We start from the raw sequence: 17,639 nt of genomic DNA, 5'->3' as shown, positions 1-17,639 counted from the left end.
AGATAAGAAAGTTATTTTCTGGCAAATATTCTCTCATTTTGAATATGATGTCCGCAAAAAAAGATGGGATGGGATAACAAACCATTGGGAAAGTGGAGGGATGCTGGAAAAAATGGAACATTCCATAGGTGAGCTGGTTAATTGAAAACGGGTGAGTGTCATGATTGGTTACAAAAGAGTTATCCTCAAAAGGCTCTGTTTCACTGCTTTGTGAACAACTGTTAACAAATAATCCAACTGTTTAAGAACATTTCAACTGAAACATTGCAATGAATTTAGATTTCATCAACTATGGTCCATAATGTCTTTAAGAGACTCAAAGAATCTAGACAAATATTTGCATAGAGATTTTGAATGCTCTTGTTCGTGTGTAATCTGGTTTGCTGTTTCTTATTATCCATTCATTTATTCTCTGTTCTACTTATCTTTAGAATTACAGGTGTGCTGGAGTCGCCGCGCTGACTTTGGGCAAGGTGGGGTACACCCTAAACTGGTTGCCAGCCCGTCGCCGTGAGTTCAATTTTCCTTTTGATGCATTTCATTGCTCAGAAGAAAATCTCTTACCTAAACTGACTGATGGCTTTTGATTATCCTGGTTTATTTTGAACTGTTAAACTCACCCTATAAAATTGTAGGTCAACATTACATGTCCTTAATTTGGACCTATTTCACACCATTGGTGTTTTTGTTGCCTTTCTTAGAGTAATAGTCAAATATGATCTGTTCTTTTCATGCCCGCTGGGCATATTAAAAGTAATGCCTAGAAGTTGTTAACTTGTAAATCTCCACGACAGCATTCCGCGAAGTTCACTTCTAGTGCCAGGACAGTGCCCATTGTACATTGTTACTTTTCCCAGTTGTCCGTAATGTTTGTTTAAAGTTTGATCAGATGACACCAATGAATTCTGTTACTGTTTAATATGTGCATTCATTGACTTGGCTTTTGACTATATTGTTGGTCAGACTTGTAATCATATTAGAGCATGCAATTACTGCACGAGCAGAAAGCCAAAAAGGTAAAAAAATATATATAGTAAACGACTAGTTGCCCCTTTCTGAAACTGTTCTTTCACACCAAATTCATACAGGAGTAACCTTGCTTTTGGCACTGTAACTGAAAAGGCCTTAATTAACTGTTCCCAAACAGACAATTGTCCTGAAGTCTTACCAACTGCTTAATGTCTTAATTCCTGATCAAACGTAGCATTATATGATAGGATGAGTGTGTGTAAAGTGGATATTAACATTGAAATGTTTATCTCACGTGTCAAACTCAAGGCCCGGGGATCTAGATGTGTTTCAAAGTGAAAGTAGAGAGCTTACAGAGAGGGTACATTTCTTTCGTGAACTCAATTCTTCAGTGCTGTAGCAACGTTTCTTCCCATGTGATTTACTCAATACTTCATGCATTAAACCATATGGAGAGAAACAAGGAGGGCTTTGTGGAAGTCTTGAGAAAGGAGGCACTCACATCCACACAGCACACACTAATCAAACTGTAAGGGAGCAACACAGTACAGGCAGCCTGAGAGAGGAGGACATTTTTTGTTTTTTTCCTATATGTTGTGAGTGTGTTAGGTGTCAGGCTGGCTGTACACAGTCACTGTCAAACACAACAGGTAGGTGAGATGTTGAGCTAAGATGTCAATTGTATTCCTATGTTATATATACGTACATCTACAATTTATAGTTATAGTTAGTTATTTTCATTTGGGTAGAGGATGTGAATTGAGTGCAAGTGTTGAACGGAGAAGGTGCTAGTACTGGGCACTCCAGCACCAGTCACCCACATATGGATTGACTTTACATGTGGGCTGGGCCACGCCATGCATTCTGCTCACAGCTAATTGGTTGTCGGTCGACTGGGTCTTCGGAGCAGTCGCCAATCAAGTCGTAGTGGTCCCCTGTTTTTTTTTCCACTTTGGCCACTTTGTCACGCCCCCTGGAGAGCTTTATAGGAAAGGCTTGCAGGCCACTTCCAGAGAGTTCCACCCTCCCTTCCTTGAGACTGGTCTGTCAGTAAACCTCAACTCCTAACTTGCCAGCATTTTATTTGAAACGCCAAACCATTTAAATCAAAACTAAGTACAATTTTGGTAGTTTTTTTCTTAGTTTTTTTTTTTTGCCTTAGCAGTGTTTAACATCATTCCATTTGAGTGCATGTTTTTTTTTCTTTTTCCTCTTTGGAAGGACTCAATCATCTGGTGTGTTCTGTGATCTGTAAGAATAGCATCTCTCTCTTCCACCGGCCATCATCACAAGGACCTGAGACGTTCTGTGTAACACCGTTTTGGGTATGTTACCTATGTCCTGTTCAGATGCGATGTGCCCTAAATGTTGCTTTCATTTACATTATAATGTATGCATAGTTCTTTGCTTCTGTTTGTCTTCAAGTTAGAGCAGCACACATAACTGCTCTAAATAGCCTTGAGTGATAATACTCTTGAGGCCACATAACTAGAGGGTCTCACCAAAGTGTACAGGGAGTTTGCTTTTTGTGAATTTTATCTCCCAGGGATTATTTCTCACTACTACACTGCTTGGAGTGGGGGAATTAGCCTGAAAAATACCACATTATTGAAACAAATAACTGCAAAAATTGTTAAATAAGTGTAATATACGCATCTGATTTGAAAACAAGTTATTTGTCAGTTTGTTTTGTAGCGTATATATATATATATATATATATATATATATATATATATATATATATATATATATATATATATATATATATATATATATATATATATATATATACACACACACACATACACACACACACACACACACTTTATATACTTTATATATAGATATATAGATATGCATTTTGGGTTTTTTTGTCTTTATGAGACAAAACACACAGGTCACATTTCACGGAAGCTTTAACACACATCAGACGTTTTTTACTTTTTTTATAATGAGCGGAAGTGATTGTATGGAATTTGGCCATAGGTGTTAATAGCAGTGGAAAATTACCTATCCACAAGCTCACAGGCGTGATGGAGAAGATAGTGAGCAACAGCGGAAAAGTACTGAGAGGAAGGGAAATGGAGACATGTGGCTAGGGAGGAAGGTATTCATAGATAGTAATAGCTGGGCATTGCCAAGTCACACGTCTGCACCTGTATCAGAGGACATGGCTTATTTAGACAGAGAGCGTCCTCATGTCTAAAGTTACTCTAGTTACACTGGCAATAAATAAATGCTCTGCCAGCTGTCTGGCAGCCAAATGTTGCCGAAGGTTGCATTGAGCCCTCTGATGCAACAACTTCAAATGTCAATTGGTGGTCAATTGTATATCCTGTCAACAATACATGTCTAATTGCGGCTGCTCTGTTGGATAAAATACCCTATATAGAAATTCCCTAAATTTATAAAACCTTATTTTATACTGAGGAACGTATCCCCCTGATGCATAATTTTTGCACTCCAGAAGTTTCAATAAAAAATAACATTCCTAAATTCCTTAATCCATCTAGCCCCTTGGTGGTTGTAACAATGTTAAATCTTATTATTGTCGATCTGTTACGTTACGTGTTCTGTTGAGTGTTTTATGAAGCTGCAGCTGTTGTGAGAGTGTATGTATTAGGAGAGACATTTTCTATTTTGAAAACTATGGGATGGCTAAAACGGGTGGATTTTGCTTGTTTATTTCTTATTCCACAACCGAAACTTTGACAATCGGACTGCTCAGATCATATTATAACAAAGAAAATGTTTGCATTTACCTTCCTTTAATGGGGATTTCAAAGATGTTTTGGGGTTGAGGCCAAATGACCATTTTGACCTATTTCACCTGCTGAAATAGCAATCGTTCTCATATTATAAGCGGTTAAAATGACAGATTTGGTATTGTTTAATGAGTTAATCAAAACTAAACAATTACAGTACACACAGCCGAAAATGCACTGCGCCAAACATGAGCAGTATAGAAAACATGTCGCTCATTTGAAAAAACAGAAAAGCCACAAAATGATAGCCAAGCGGGATCCGATAGCAAGTGGGACAAAAAGTGACAAGGACTACAGATTACAAAAACTTTCAGGCGGCTGCCATACTTCAGTGCTTTGCATTTCCATTTCTGGTGGCCATTTTGAAACATGTAACATAAACTTGTTTTATTTTGGTAAATTAACTGAGAATCTACAAGCATATTTTATAAATACCGAAAGCATATTTTTAAAGTATAGGTTGCACCCCCAGCCAAAACGTGTAAATAGTGACTTGTCCAAAAATACAGTATGGACAGTATATACAGTAGGATATGTAATACTGAATACTTACAAGAGTGATGTGATCAGTGTCTGTCAACAGTACTCGTCAGATAAGATAAACACGCAGAGCCAACCCACTATTTGGGGCCAGACTAAGTGAGAGAAATTTATATGTACTGAGATAATTCAATAAAGTGTTTGTTACTGTACTGTATTTGTCACGTGTGTGGCGGCGCATTACACATGCGAGTACGCCCGCTGCACTGAATGTATGCGTCTGGAGTGAGAAATGTTGACTGTATGTCCAACTGCAGAAGTGAAAAGAAAAAAAGTTGGCCCAAATATGAGTAGTCCACTGTTTTTATAATTACACCAAATCAATCATGTTTCCACTAGCTGACATTCAGAGAAAATGTGGATCTTGGGATTTTACAAACATTAACAATGAATGTCTGAGGTGTTGTTGGGTTTTTTTCTAGATGTGTGGTTTACAATACACCATCATGGTAAAAAAAAAAAAAAAAGAGGGAGAAAGAAACGACTGCCGATATCTCAGCCACCTGACAGCCAGAGTTCCTTGGCTTATAATTTTACTGTGTGTTAAGAGTGTGTAAGGGGGTAGATATAAGAGGAGCCCCCTTCCCCCAACTTCAAAATCAGTCCAATCCCTATGAAGGAATCCAGACATCACCCCAATGTGAAATATCTTGCATACAGTCAAGTAGGGGACTCCCCAAAATAACCAGCCATCTACAAACAACTAAATGTGCACTTGTCTGAATTGAGAAGACCACTAATACAAATATAATTTTCAATATTAAGATTCAACTTCTGAAAACTTTCAGGCAGTTACCACATGTTAGTAAACAAGATGCTCTACAATGTTTTCTCTATCAGGGTTGTTTGTTCTTCCATTTTAATTCCCCAACTAGTATAAATGAATTTGGGCAACTCAGACAGCATTTAATGCAGTAATGATTGATTATGGTGTATTAGCTGTGCACACAGTGGCTGACAGAAGGATGATTGTGTCATCTAGACCTGCTGTGGGCTGTGTGTTTTAGAAGCTAGTAAAAACTGTGTACCTCTGCTGTCTGGATCTTAAAAAAAAAGAATAATAATTGAGGTATAAAATCATTTTCGTCTCCTTTTCCCTTATGAACATAGTGCACTGACTCCCTCTTTACAAAATAGACACACTTTGGCGTCGAGTAGAATTCTCGCATCTCCCAAACCATCACTTTTCAAAGGGACCAAAAAAAAAAAAATCACAAAGCGCAAGCCATTCGCATCACTTTAGATTGGGTAATCGTTTTGTAAGCATAACGCACCCACGTGAGGGGCTGACCAATAGTGTCAATTTTGCCAAACAATATCAAATTGAACAAATGTTGGAGGTTTCCGCCCGACGTTTTGAATTCTGCAATGTGTGCTGTGATAAAAAGCCGCGCACTGCAGTGCACACACTTGTAGATCACATGAGCCATATAAGCGAGTTTTTGTTGCCTTTGGCAACTTTCCCGGTCCGTCAGCCATTCCTTCTATACCTTGCACAAAATTACACGCATACACACATGGTACACAACATTCCACTTGGCTTCTATTTTTTATTCCCTGGCCTTGACAAACATTTCCTTTCCACCCTGTACTCATTTGCAAGTTAATGTCCATACATTCTTGAGGCAGTTGTAATTTGACTCTGGTCTTACAATGCATTTTTTTGGTACTGAACAGAGGCTCTGTCTTATTTTCTCCTGTGTCCTAAAGTAGAGATGTTTTAAAAAATACTTTGTTTTTCAAGTTACTCTGATGGATCACTCAAGTTGTTTGTCCACCGTTTTCTGAAGTACGGTATTGTGAGACCACCTTTAACTCTCTTGTATTTCCAGCCCGTTTTTAATCTGTCTGCTGTTGCATTTCCTCGTCCGCTCTTTCAAAGAAAACTTTTCGATGTGAATGATTTTAAGGATGTGCTAAAATGTTATGTTAACCAGACCCCGTCATTTCTCACCTATCACATTTTGTACCAGGCTAAGACAAATATTTTGAAATTGAATGTTGAGTGGACACGTGCAATTTGTCTTTGTTTTGTGTACGCGGTCGATATTTATACGTCTTTCCTGTTCAACAGAGGCAATAGTTAACCATGACTTTAAACGTGCCGGGTCTGGTGGTGATGGCAGCCTTCTACCTGCTGATCCTGGGAACAGGCATTTGGGCTTCCATGCGTTCCAGGAAGGAGGAGAAAAAATGCAAAGGAGATGGAATGGAGATCACACTACTTGCTGGACGGAACATCAACTTGCTCGTGGGCGTCTTCACCCTGACAGGTAATAAAAAGTTGCTGGCTTATCTGTGGGAAGACAACAAATGATGATATTTAAAAAAATAAAAACTGTCTTTGCAGCCACATGGGTAGGAGGAGGTTTTATCTTGGGTATAGCGGAAGCCACATACAATCCAACATTGGGAGCAGTGTGGGCTCTCATGCCAGTGCCTTATGTTGTCACATTTTTCTTGGGTGAGTAGAACTTGTTTATACTGAAGTCACAAATTGAAAAGTTCTCCCCTTTGTGACAAATGTCTTCTGATTCTTAGCTAGGCCCGATGATAAACGACGCACTTGCACACAAGTGTAGAAGCTTTGAAATTAATAGCAGCAAGCAGCAGGAAATGCCAGTAAAATTAGATGCTAAACGAAGTGCGTTCTTCTGTGCGTTACGCAACAACAATGCCCCCCCTATGTAAATGGAACTTATACTGCACATTTTTAAGAGAGGGAGGGGGGGGGTTGATTTCTAAGCATTTCATTACATGTTGCAATATGATAAAAATTGTCAGCAAAGCAACACAAACCATCTCATACCGCGTTTTGAGGGAAAAAGACAAACAATGTTGTTGTTGTTTTATTTATACTAACAAGTGCTGTTTAGTTCTGACAGAGCCTCAATTTCTCCACCATCAGCCATCTGACTGCACCAAACTATAAAAGTGTCGCTCTGTTTAAAAATAGGACCAGGAGAAATTAGTTTCGGGTGGTAATATGAGGCAACAGGTGCAAAGTGATGACTTGAACCAAAGAGACCTCTAATCGCTGAGAGATACACATGCACTTAAACATTTGCAACAGGTGATGTGACCTGCTGGGACAATGTCACAATAGCTGGCACAATGTGAACGTTATGTGAGATCGGGAAATAAGAGGTGCCATGTGCTGTTCTTGACCGCTATTGGCTACGTTGGACTCCTGTGTTCAGCTGATAGTATTTTCTTATCTCAAGCAGGGGTCTCCAACTTTTTGGAAACCGAATGCTACTTCTTGGCCTCTGATTAGTGCAGAGGGCTGACACACATTTGAAACAATAAATCTTTTTGCTATGACTAATAACTGATATGAAGTTATGCGAAGACATTTGTCACGTTATCGACATAATTAGGAAGTAGATAAATACTGTATCACTAATACATCTCTGTCAATGTACAGTGCAATCTTATTGCTTGTACAAGAAAATCACTGGTGAGTTATTTTGGGAACAGGCCCATGTCCTACTTATGTGATCCTTGAGGCCTACCACGTGGGTGACCCCTGATCTAAAGAGAACACTTGTTTTCCTTAACATCATCACGTACTGTCATCATTCTTCTGAACCCCCTCTTTGCCAATTTCTATTTTTGCGTTCCTCTCAGAAAATTCGAAGCTCTTTCTGTTGCCCCAACAGCTTTATTTTGCACCAATGCTTTCCGTTCTATTCCAGGTGGCTTTTTCTTTGCAAAACCCATGAGAGAGAACAAGTATGTGACAATGATGGATCCTTTCCAGAAGAAGTATGGGAACTTTGTGAGCAATGCTCTGATCCTCCCTGCACTGGTCGCTGATGTTCTGTGGGTGGCACGCACACTTGTCAGCCTGGGTGAGTTCCTTCATACTGTAGAAGTGCATGTGTGAAGTAATTATGTGGACATCTGCCGTGCAGGCTTAAACAAATCCAAGCACACAATGAACAGTGCACTAGACAAACTACAACTGGACCGAATGATTATTGTCAGTAGTATACATAGGACTACTGAAGTTAGATCCGTATTGAATTAGGTCATACCATTGATGTAGTGGTAGTCAAATGTCCATGATGGATCCCTGAGTGCTTATTCCCGCACTTGTTGAAACTACGCCCTCCAGACTAAATTACGAGAATTTACACTTGTATGTTAACTTGTGAAGTCCTTCCACTGGTGGGTGGTGAGGGGCCAGGATCCCTCAGCTGACAGACATACCCAAAATAAGTGAAGGACAGCTACTCATTTGTAAGGGCATGGCTTTTGTACATGCTCTTGGAGTCTAATGAGAATGCTAAGACACCTACATTTAGAAACAACACGCATGTCAACACTAATCTCATTACTCGGCAAAAGTTTGGGATCATTTAAAAAAGCCGATATTTATAAAAGAAAAGCGCTTTTATAATGGAAGAACTTTGCACATTATCTTGGTGAATAATTTTGGCCAGGATTTTCATTAAATGCCACCCACAAAACACCAATGTGAATCCTTCCCAATAAAATTAGTAACAGGGAAAGTCATTTCAAAATGACAGTTATGTACAGCAACAACGGAACTAACTGAAGAGTGATAGTCGGATGTGATGGTCCGGACTGCTTTGTTACTGCTATTCTGCCAGCTGCTTTGTAGGTGGTGACCATATTTAAAGTTCACTGTCAAGTACAATACAAACCTGTGTATAATCCGCACCCCCAAAATCAATCTTTAAAACTTTTCTCTGTACCCATATATAATATGTGCCTTTATAGCTGGTATCCATAACTATGTTTTCTAATGCTCACATAACAGTCTCACTTTACATTATATGACATGATGGTTTAATGTTGTCCTCTTTTTCACTGTTTGGATCAAACTCCTCCACTCGCACTTTTCCTGTTTTGAAGAGAGCAGCAGGAGTGTGTGCGGAGACAAAAAACAGATTGCTTTGTTCTTAATTTGAACATATACACCAGTTGCACACAATTAAACTGTGTTCAACTAGCATTTTATTTGATCATTAATTCAGTTTGTGATGCAATGCCTGAAAAATGCTGCAACACGCTGTCGAAAACAACTTCAAAATGAAAAGCGTACTTTGGCATTGATGTCCATGTATTATTTTGTTGGGTAAAGTTTATTTTGAAGTTGGCCTTATCGCATTGGTAGCGTGATGAATAGCATGATTTTTGGTTGCTACCATGCCTAGCTAGTGTCTATGCACTGGTAAACTTCTAAACAAGGTGGATATATTTGTGTCATATTAACACCCATGTATAATACTCACCCCCAATTTGGGAATACTTTTTTGGGGGCGTGCCTATTATGCACAGGATTTTAGGGTGTGTTGTTAAACATGAAATGAGCCCAGGATGCATGGAAGGGTGCATAAATGTTTTGACTATAAATGCTCTAAATTGTCCAAGCTGATCTTTTACATTCATGAACTGATCAGTTATTTTTGTGAGTGATCCCAAACTTTTTTAGGGTCAGCATTGGCAAATGCATTTTAGTACAACTTCAGTAGCGGTGCTAGGATTTTGGGGAAATATTGCATTTTTTGTTTGAAACAATATTTTGCACTGTAATTCCTGCTGTCATTTCTGTATGCTTTACGTTGCTGTGTGTGTCTATGAGGGTGTGGATGTAGTAAGTGCTATGATGTGCCGTGCGAATGGGTTTATGAGTGTGTATTTCATGTTTTTGCGTGTGTGTTTTAACGCTGTCTTCTTTTCCAGTGGTATTCTAAAAAGGGGGTTAATCATCGAGCAGCCTGTTGATTGTGAAAGGTGATCAATTATTCAAACCAGTTTGTTTGTATCATGAAAAACATTTCTATTTGACTGATTGCTTCAATGCAAATGATATGCCTTTACATAGCTTCGTGTGCGCGTGTATGTGTGTGTGTGTGTGTGTGTGTGTGTGTGTTTGCGTGCGTGCGTGCGTGCGTGCGTAATGTTTATACATGTAATATCTGTTTGAGTCACCATGGAAGCGCTGTAAACTGTTCACTGACACTCCACAAAAGGAATGTTCTTGAGACTTATGTCCAAAGTAATTAAACCAATTTCGTCTCTGGGTAGACACCTCACTCCTCAGTAAAACCTTCTGACATTTGGATGACCGCTATGAACAGAACAGAAGTTAAATTCTGAGAAGAAACAGAAGAAATTAAAAACAAAATAACAACAAAAAAAGCACCAATGGGATTAAAAAGTCAATCAAAAAAATTCTGTTAGGCAAAATTCAACCATTTACACCAAGCATTATGCATCTCCTTATTCAGTGTAAGAAAGAATTTTGCATTTAAGAAAACATGCTGTCAGTCGTCATCCAATATCATCAGCCACGGTCAAATTTCCACAGGGAAGGAAATTGGTATCGGCCACGTTTACAAGTGGTGTGTGTCCTTGTATGTGTGCGTGTTTCTTGCCCCACTCAGCGTGTCCCTGGGTCGGCAGAGGATCTAAAAACAACATGGGTGTATTTAAGCAACCCTTATTCTCTGGCATAACCTATGAAGCCAAAGGGCCCCCTGATTCTCATTCCACCATCTTTTTTTATCCTAAATTTAGCGCCGTGCTAAAGGGCACAGCTCAACACACAAGGGGGATGCCACAAAAACTGTAAAGCATACCAACCATGAATGCTTGACAATTCAGTCAATGTTACGTCATGGCCAGCCTTGGCTTTGGTAATAAAAGGATAAGAACGTATCGAAAGAGATTGAGTTGACATGTGGCATCAGTATATAGCTTCACTTTCCTTCTTGAATATAAATTCAAGAGCGGACTATGACTGCCAGTAATACAAAATAATGCAACGTGACATTCAGTACTATAAAATACAGACAGGCCCTTCCTTCAAGTGAAAAATACTCTTTCCGGAAGAAAACTGCTACCATTTCTCATTCAAGATTGTCTAAAAGGCATCTAAAAATGAATTATTGGACCTTTTGTTCCATCTTTTGGCATATACCTTACCACCTAATACTGGGATTAAATCAAATAGCGACATCATTGAGACGGGGAATTATTATTTTTTAAATAAATACAGGTGGCTGTGGCGTTTCGGAGTTTCATTTTCTTCCACTCACCACATGTGAATGTGGAGTACAGAGTGACTTAGACTGACCCCACCTTGAACATTTTGGCATTTAAGCGCCACGTGTGAACTGCCATCAAAGTTACGTAAAGGTTAGTTGGTAAGGGGTCCCGTAGGTACGTTAAGACTAGTATTACTAATGCAATAAATGGGAAGAGGGTAAACGACGTGGCAGTCAAATAAACATCAAACACCAAGAAGCCAGAAATTGTTTTTTACAAAAGTGGGATGGGGTGGGCACGGTAGGGCAGAGGGTGGTAAGTAGCGATAGATGGTGCAGATCTGACACTTCTCTGTTTAAGGACATTGTTGTGGTGTGGCTGCAGGCTGCGGCTGGGGGGACCCTGGCAAGGTGGGAGAAGAAACAGTAAAGGTAGTGACGTTTTGCTTGCCTTGTTTGAGTAACAAGATTTTCTTGTTTTTAAATTCACTTATTGACATTTACTCATTCTTTACACATGCTGTTTCATTACTTTCGTAAACTTCTGTTTTTTGTTTGATTTTTTTTTTTTTTTTTTAATGATCAGTGTCTATTGAGGGTTATGGAGTCACAATCAATAGGCTGCTTCTGGTCTTCTGGTTCTGTTTTTAATATCATTGCTTTATGTCCACCTTTTGGAGTAGGATTTATTTTTGAGATGTTTAATATAATGCTATGCTAGGCAATTGTAATATGTGGTTGTTCTTTTCAGGATATGAATTAAATATGACCAAATAAATATGTTAAAAGTGGATGCATGTATGTATATGTATGTCTGTATGTCTGTGAGAAGGAGAGAGAACGATTTAAAAGCAAAAGAGGGGTTTAGAACATATTAATAATAATAATTTAATCCCATCACAAAAATATGTTGCATGTGTCTCCAGTGATGAATGTACGTTGCACCATGAACCTGCTTGCCTGGTGCTCATCACAATGCTGTTTTGTTCCAGGTGGAACTATGAGTGTGATCCTTGACCTTTCTTACGGCTACTCCATTGTCATCTCTGCCGTCGTTGCCATTGCCTACACGCTCCTGGGAGGGCTTTACTCTGTGGCTTACACAGATGTGATCCAGCTCATTCTCATCTTTATCAGCCTGGTATGTAAACGGCTCCAGGACTTTTTTCTCTCCCGGGGTGAAAGGGGGGGCTGGACTGATAAATAGAAGGGGCTGTGAAAATCGCAACCGCCAAGCAACTTTTCTTTCGTTTGCAAGTTGAAATGAACAGAAAGAAATAGTGAGAGCTAAACAATGACCAAATATGCGGCGAGAAGCACCGCTGATGCATGCATTGGTATGGGAGGAGACTTCTTTTCTTCCACAAGGAAATCAAGGGCAGGATCAGTTATTTCAGCAATTATTTGCCATGACTTGCTCTTAATTGAGTCAAATCGCTTTCGAATGATATTAGGCATTAACCACGGGAGTATTACGGGAGTATTGGCTTGACAGCAGAATATTTGTATTAAAAGGGTGACAGACTTTCCATTTGTATAAGGATCTTCAGTGAGGGACTATGTGGTATTTTAACTGCTGTCTTTAAGAATGTAGCCATCTAGGAACAGCTGTCACAGTTGCGCTTAGCTGCTATTTACTGCTCGCCATAGCAGTTCTGCGCATGTGGCCCGCATTTTGAATTAGCCCAAATAACGTTTGAACTGAAAAAGGTTCTGGTTCGTAACCGGAGCTCATGGACCAGCCCCCTCGCAAGCTATACTTAGTTTCTTTCCTGGAAACTTGTGACCATTGCGAGCAGATGCGCGTGGTAAAGTTGTTACATTAAATTTTAACGCCTTTATATTTTTCTAAAATACTTTGGGAAAGTTCAGCAGCCATATTTCTTACAGTTTTACAGTTATAGCGAAACATACTGCAACGCCACTCGTGGTATGGGCCTGGAGCAACTTGGTTTGGATTCCTAGTTTCCAGTCAGACTTCCTCCACTGAGTGCATAATGAAATCAACTTAGCTTTGTGGTTGTGTACACAGTGGGTGTGCGTCCCTTTCCTGTTGACCAACCCTCACTCTGTGGACATCTCGCTGACGGCCTACAACCAGACCTTCCAGGCTCCCTGGGTTGGCACGGTGGAGCTTGATCGAGCCGGCAAGTGGTTTGACGACTTCATGTTGCTGGTGAGTCAGGGATCGCTTCATAAATATACACCGGACAGTAAAAATACATATCTCCTGCGACATGATGTACTGGATTTAAGATTTCTTGCCACAAAAGGATCTTGGAATGGATTTGATGGCAGCTGTTAATTTCCTGAGATGTGAAAAACAGTAACATTTTGTGCTGGTCGTGTTTGTGACAGGCTCTCGGCGGTCTAGCCTACCAAGCGTTCTACCAGAGGATCCTGTCGGCCTCATCTTACACCCAGGCTCAAATGACCTGCTTTGCCTCTGCTGCCTTCTGCCTGGTGCTGGGTATCCCCTCAGTGCTGGTGGGAGCTGTGGCTGCATCGACTGGTACATTCAACTCTTAATTGGACTCGCGGTGTAAAGACATTCAGGGCCTTTTGCTGTTTATAGTGCTTCCTCATTTTTTATCAACTCTCCTTATATAATCGTTCCGTAGATTGGAACTCGACGATCTATGGACTGCCAACTCCATATGACCGTGGCGAAGCAGGTTCCATCCTCCCCATCTCCCTGCAATACCTCACGCCCATGTACGTGTCTATCATCGGGATCGGAGCTGTAGCCGCCGCTGTCATGTCCTCCATGGACTCAGCCCTGCTGTCCTCTGCGTCACTATTCTCCTCCAATATCTACAAGAACATCATCCGGAAGCAGGTGCGTGTCAACAGCGTGTGCTCGGAGATAGAAAAGGAATTACCTGTGGTTTTAGGTATTGGAACTGATTATCAGCTAGCCCTCTATGCAATTATGTGTACGTAGTGCATTTTGCTGCTGATCAACTGTTTTTGTCAACTTAGTTGGGGCAAAGTGCACTTCGTTGAAACACGTCATTGCTACATATTGTATGAGTAGCTTTAAAGAATGTTAGCAGTAATGACATACATTCAAATGGTCAGATCATTAGCAAGGTCTGTAGAAGCTGGATAAAAATCCTGATCATTCATTCAGGAATCAGGTGTGTTGCAACAGGGAGACATAGAAAACTTGCAGGACACTTGCCCTCGAGGACCGAAATTGTCTGCCCGTGACAAACTATGTTGCTTTGTCATGGCCTCAAGACAACACTAGATGTTCCTTTATTCAAAAGCACGTTTTGAAGTGCGCTCCGTCTGTCTCCTCCCAGGCATCGGACCGCGAGATGCAGTGGGTGATCCGGATCTCGGTGGTGGTTGTCGGTCTGGCTGGCACTGGCCTCACCTTCTTGGACAGCAGTGTGCTCGTCTTCTGGCTGGTGGGCGTAGACATGTCCTACACCATCATGTTCCCTCAGCTGGTTTGCGTGCTCTTCTTCAAGGCGTCAAATGCTTACGGGGCCATCGTGGGCTTCCTTATGGGAATCATCTTGAGAATCCTGAGCGGCGAGCCCCTCATCGGCCTGCCGCCCATCCTCCGCTTCCCCAACTGCCGGCTGGATGCTGAAGGCAAGCTTACTCAGTTCTTCCCCTTTCGTACTACGATCATGCTCGTCTCGCTGCTCACCATCATGGTCGTGTCTTGGCTGATGATATTGGTTTTTGACAACGATCTTTTGCCGGAAAAGTGGGATGTGTACAAGGCCAAACGCAAGCAAAGCAAGCCTGTAGAAGAGAAGCCCACCGAAGACAACGAAGAACTTGCCGTATCCAAGCAGCTACTGGACACCACCAGCTGCTGAAGGGCCTTTAAGGCAAAGAAATGGGCCGTGACGGGAGGCAGACAAGCTTGTCTGCTCGACGGGGTTTGCCGATGGCCATTAAGCAGCTGAGGTTTAACAGTGTTAATGGAATCTGGACAGAATCTGTGATTTTGTATCACATACTGAACAGCCTAAAATTGGAAACCCCTAGCACCCGTCTTTAATATCAGCTTCCTTCTACAATCAAACAGTACGAAATCTCAACTTAGCTTGTGTATGATAGTTACCCATTAACCAGTGTAGCATATAATGTTATTCATTAAAAAAATCCAATTACCGAGCCTTGTCAGCTAATCACACATCTCTACAATGGACAGAAGGAGCACAGCCTTTAAAAAGCATTTCCATTTGGAAAAGAAAGAAGTATGGAGTTTATTAATGGTTTTGTTTCGTTGATTTGTGTTATGTACAGATTTATAAAATGATATTTTATCACGCTAGCAAAAGTATATTATTTGTTTTTGGATGCAAATGTGGTCCCTTGACTAAAACGCGCATGCAACACTTTTTGGCTCTCTGCACAAATGTTCAGTCCAACTGGAGAAAGTAGTTAGCAAGTCCTTTATGGCTGATGTGTTGCAATTCGACAGGCTTGTGCAAATTGTTTTACTTGCAACATACAGTCCAAATTGTCACTTTAGAAACAACGGCAAAAGGCCATCATTTTTTAATTACTCCCATTCAGCACAGTTAACTTGTGGTATTGATTACACTTGTATTTGCGTCAACGCCCCTAACCAGTTCATGTATGTTTGCATGATTGCACATCTTGTGAGCACCTTTAGCAATGTTTCAATGTGTTGCATTGTAGCCATGCCCGTATAAAACAGAAAGGTACACTGATTTGAAAATAAACTCAACTGTCAACTGTTGTTCTTTAATCACGCACAATCAGTTACTCTATGTGAACATGCCCATAATGTGAATACAAACACCTCAAGCAGGACTGTCAACAGAGGCAAGCCAGTTAAAAACTTTCCATTGTATTCTTTTTGACAATGCTGTGACAATGAGGGGAACCCCCCCGGAAAAAACCCCTCCCGCCATCCCTCCAAGATTGTCCCACCCCAGCATGTCACATGCTGCTGGTTGTGCAATGTAAGGAAATATTCCAATTTAAAGACTACACGCATATGTGATCAATAGAAACACTACTTAAAATAAATTCTGACATCATTTATGTAACCTGTTTTGAGAATGTGCATTTTGTGTTTTCTTTTTAACTGATTAGCCTTCAGGCATTGTATTGTGAGCCTCCAAACATTTTCTTGTATAAGGCACAACCTAAACTAGCCTTCACGTAAATATCACTGGAAACTGCTTTGCCCCCCTGATTTAATTGATGCCGTTGAACGTGTGTATACGGGCCATCATGTTTAGTGGGCTCGAGCTGAACACTTGTTTCTGAATGCCAATTAAAACAAATTGTCAGATGGTCAAAATCTGTTTTCCAAAGACTTGTGGAATCAAAGCAGAACTCATTGCATGCATCTTTTTGAATAAATGTGAGTTCTAAATGTATTATACACTTGTACAGCTTAATCATAATTTGTACATTGACTCTTGTTATTTTTATATCAAAAGTGGATTGCCATGCGTTGTTAGTTTTAGAGGAACAACACAAACGTGTATTTGTATCTCAAGTGAACAAGGAGTAAAATTTACCCAGGATTTAGCTAAAAAAAAAAAGAATGTAGACCTGTTATCACTTTATGTTCAGATTGGCCTTTTGATTGGCCTGCACTATTCAGCAGTGTGTCACCTCGGAATTGTTAGCACAACGAACACTGCTCCCCAAGCACTACATGCAACTTAAGATATTCAGACATTACAGATGGAAAACTGTGCCTTACTAGTGTAGTTGCGTGACATTTACTTGATACCTTTTGGGGTAGTCATATTTTATTTCCAATGTTTTTAACTCTCCAAAAGTTGCCCATTAACATCCTTGACTGGTTTTAGTTTTATAATTTAAAAAAATGCTCCATTTTATTTCTCCCTCGTTGTCTGTATGTGGTTTTATACTATTATGCATGTCAGTAACTATGTATACTGAACCTTTGTGAAGGCTGTTCTCGCTTGCCGCTTGGCAAGGTCCTACTTTGTAATTGAATAATGTAAATCCCCATGGGGTGAGCTTCTGCGAGAATAAAAGCTGATCTAAAAACGACTACTGGTTACTATGTTTTCTTTGTCATGACTGCAGGGAAATATCTTGGGAACAGCAAAGGGGGAAAATGTAAATTAGCTGAAAAATACTACTACCGGGCGGTTCGGTGGCGCACTGGGTAGCACGTCCGCCTCACAGCTAGGAGGGTGCGGGTGCGATTCCACCTCCCTGTGTGAAGTTTGCATGTTCTCCCCAGGCCCGCGTGGGTTTTCTCCGGGCACTCCGGTTTCCTCATTTTCTGTACCGCTTAGTCCCCACAGGGGCTGCGGGCGTGCCGGAGCCTATCCCAGCCGTCAGCGGGCAGTAGGCGGGA

General features: G+C 40.6%; 1 protein-coding gene across 2 annotated transcripts; it reads left to right on the top strand.

The window, feature by feature from the left end:
- The first annotated feature begins 1,968 nt into the window (after positions 1 to 1,968).
- LOC133151564 (high affinity choline transporter 1-like) lies at positions 1,969 to 16,031 on the top strand. 2 transcript variants are annotated; one of them, XM_061274712.1, is made up of 9 exons: positions 1,969 to 2,294; positions 6,349 to 6,547; positions 6,625 to 6,738; positions 7,973 to 8,128; positions 12,289 to 12,437; positions 13,329 to 13,472; positions 13,655 to 13,808; positions 13,918 to 14,135; positions 14,605 to 16,031. In XM_061274712.1, exons 2-9 carry the CDS (start codon positions 6,364 to 6,366, stop codon positions 15,133 to 15,135), a joined length of 1,650 nt encoding a protein of 549 aa, XP_061130696.1. In that variant the 5' UTR covers positions 1,969 to 2,294; positions 6,349 to 6,363; the 3' UTR covers positions 15,136 to 16,031. The 2 variants fall into 2 exon arrangements, with proteins under 2 accessions (XP_061130696.1, XP_061130697.1); XM_061274713.1 differs by lacking the exons at positions 1,969 to 2,294; positions 6,349 to 6,547; positions 6,625 to 6,738; positions 7,973 to 8,128 and adding exons at positions 9,990 to 10,040; positions 11,682 to 11,728.
- Positions 16,032 to 17,639: the final 1,608 nt, after the last annotated feature.

This window comes from Syngnathus typhle, linkage group LG3, assembly GCF_033458585.1.
Source record: "Syngnathus typhle isolate RoL2023-S1 ecotype Sweden linkage group LG3, RoL_Styp_1.0, whole genome shotgun sequence".
Lineage (NCBI taxonomy): Eukaryota > Metazoa > Chordata > Actinopteri > Syngnathiformes > Syngnathidae > Syngnathus > Syngnathus typhle.
This window is presented reverse-complemented; position numbering and strand designations above follow the sequence as displayed.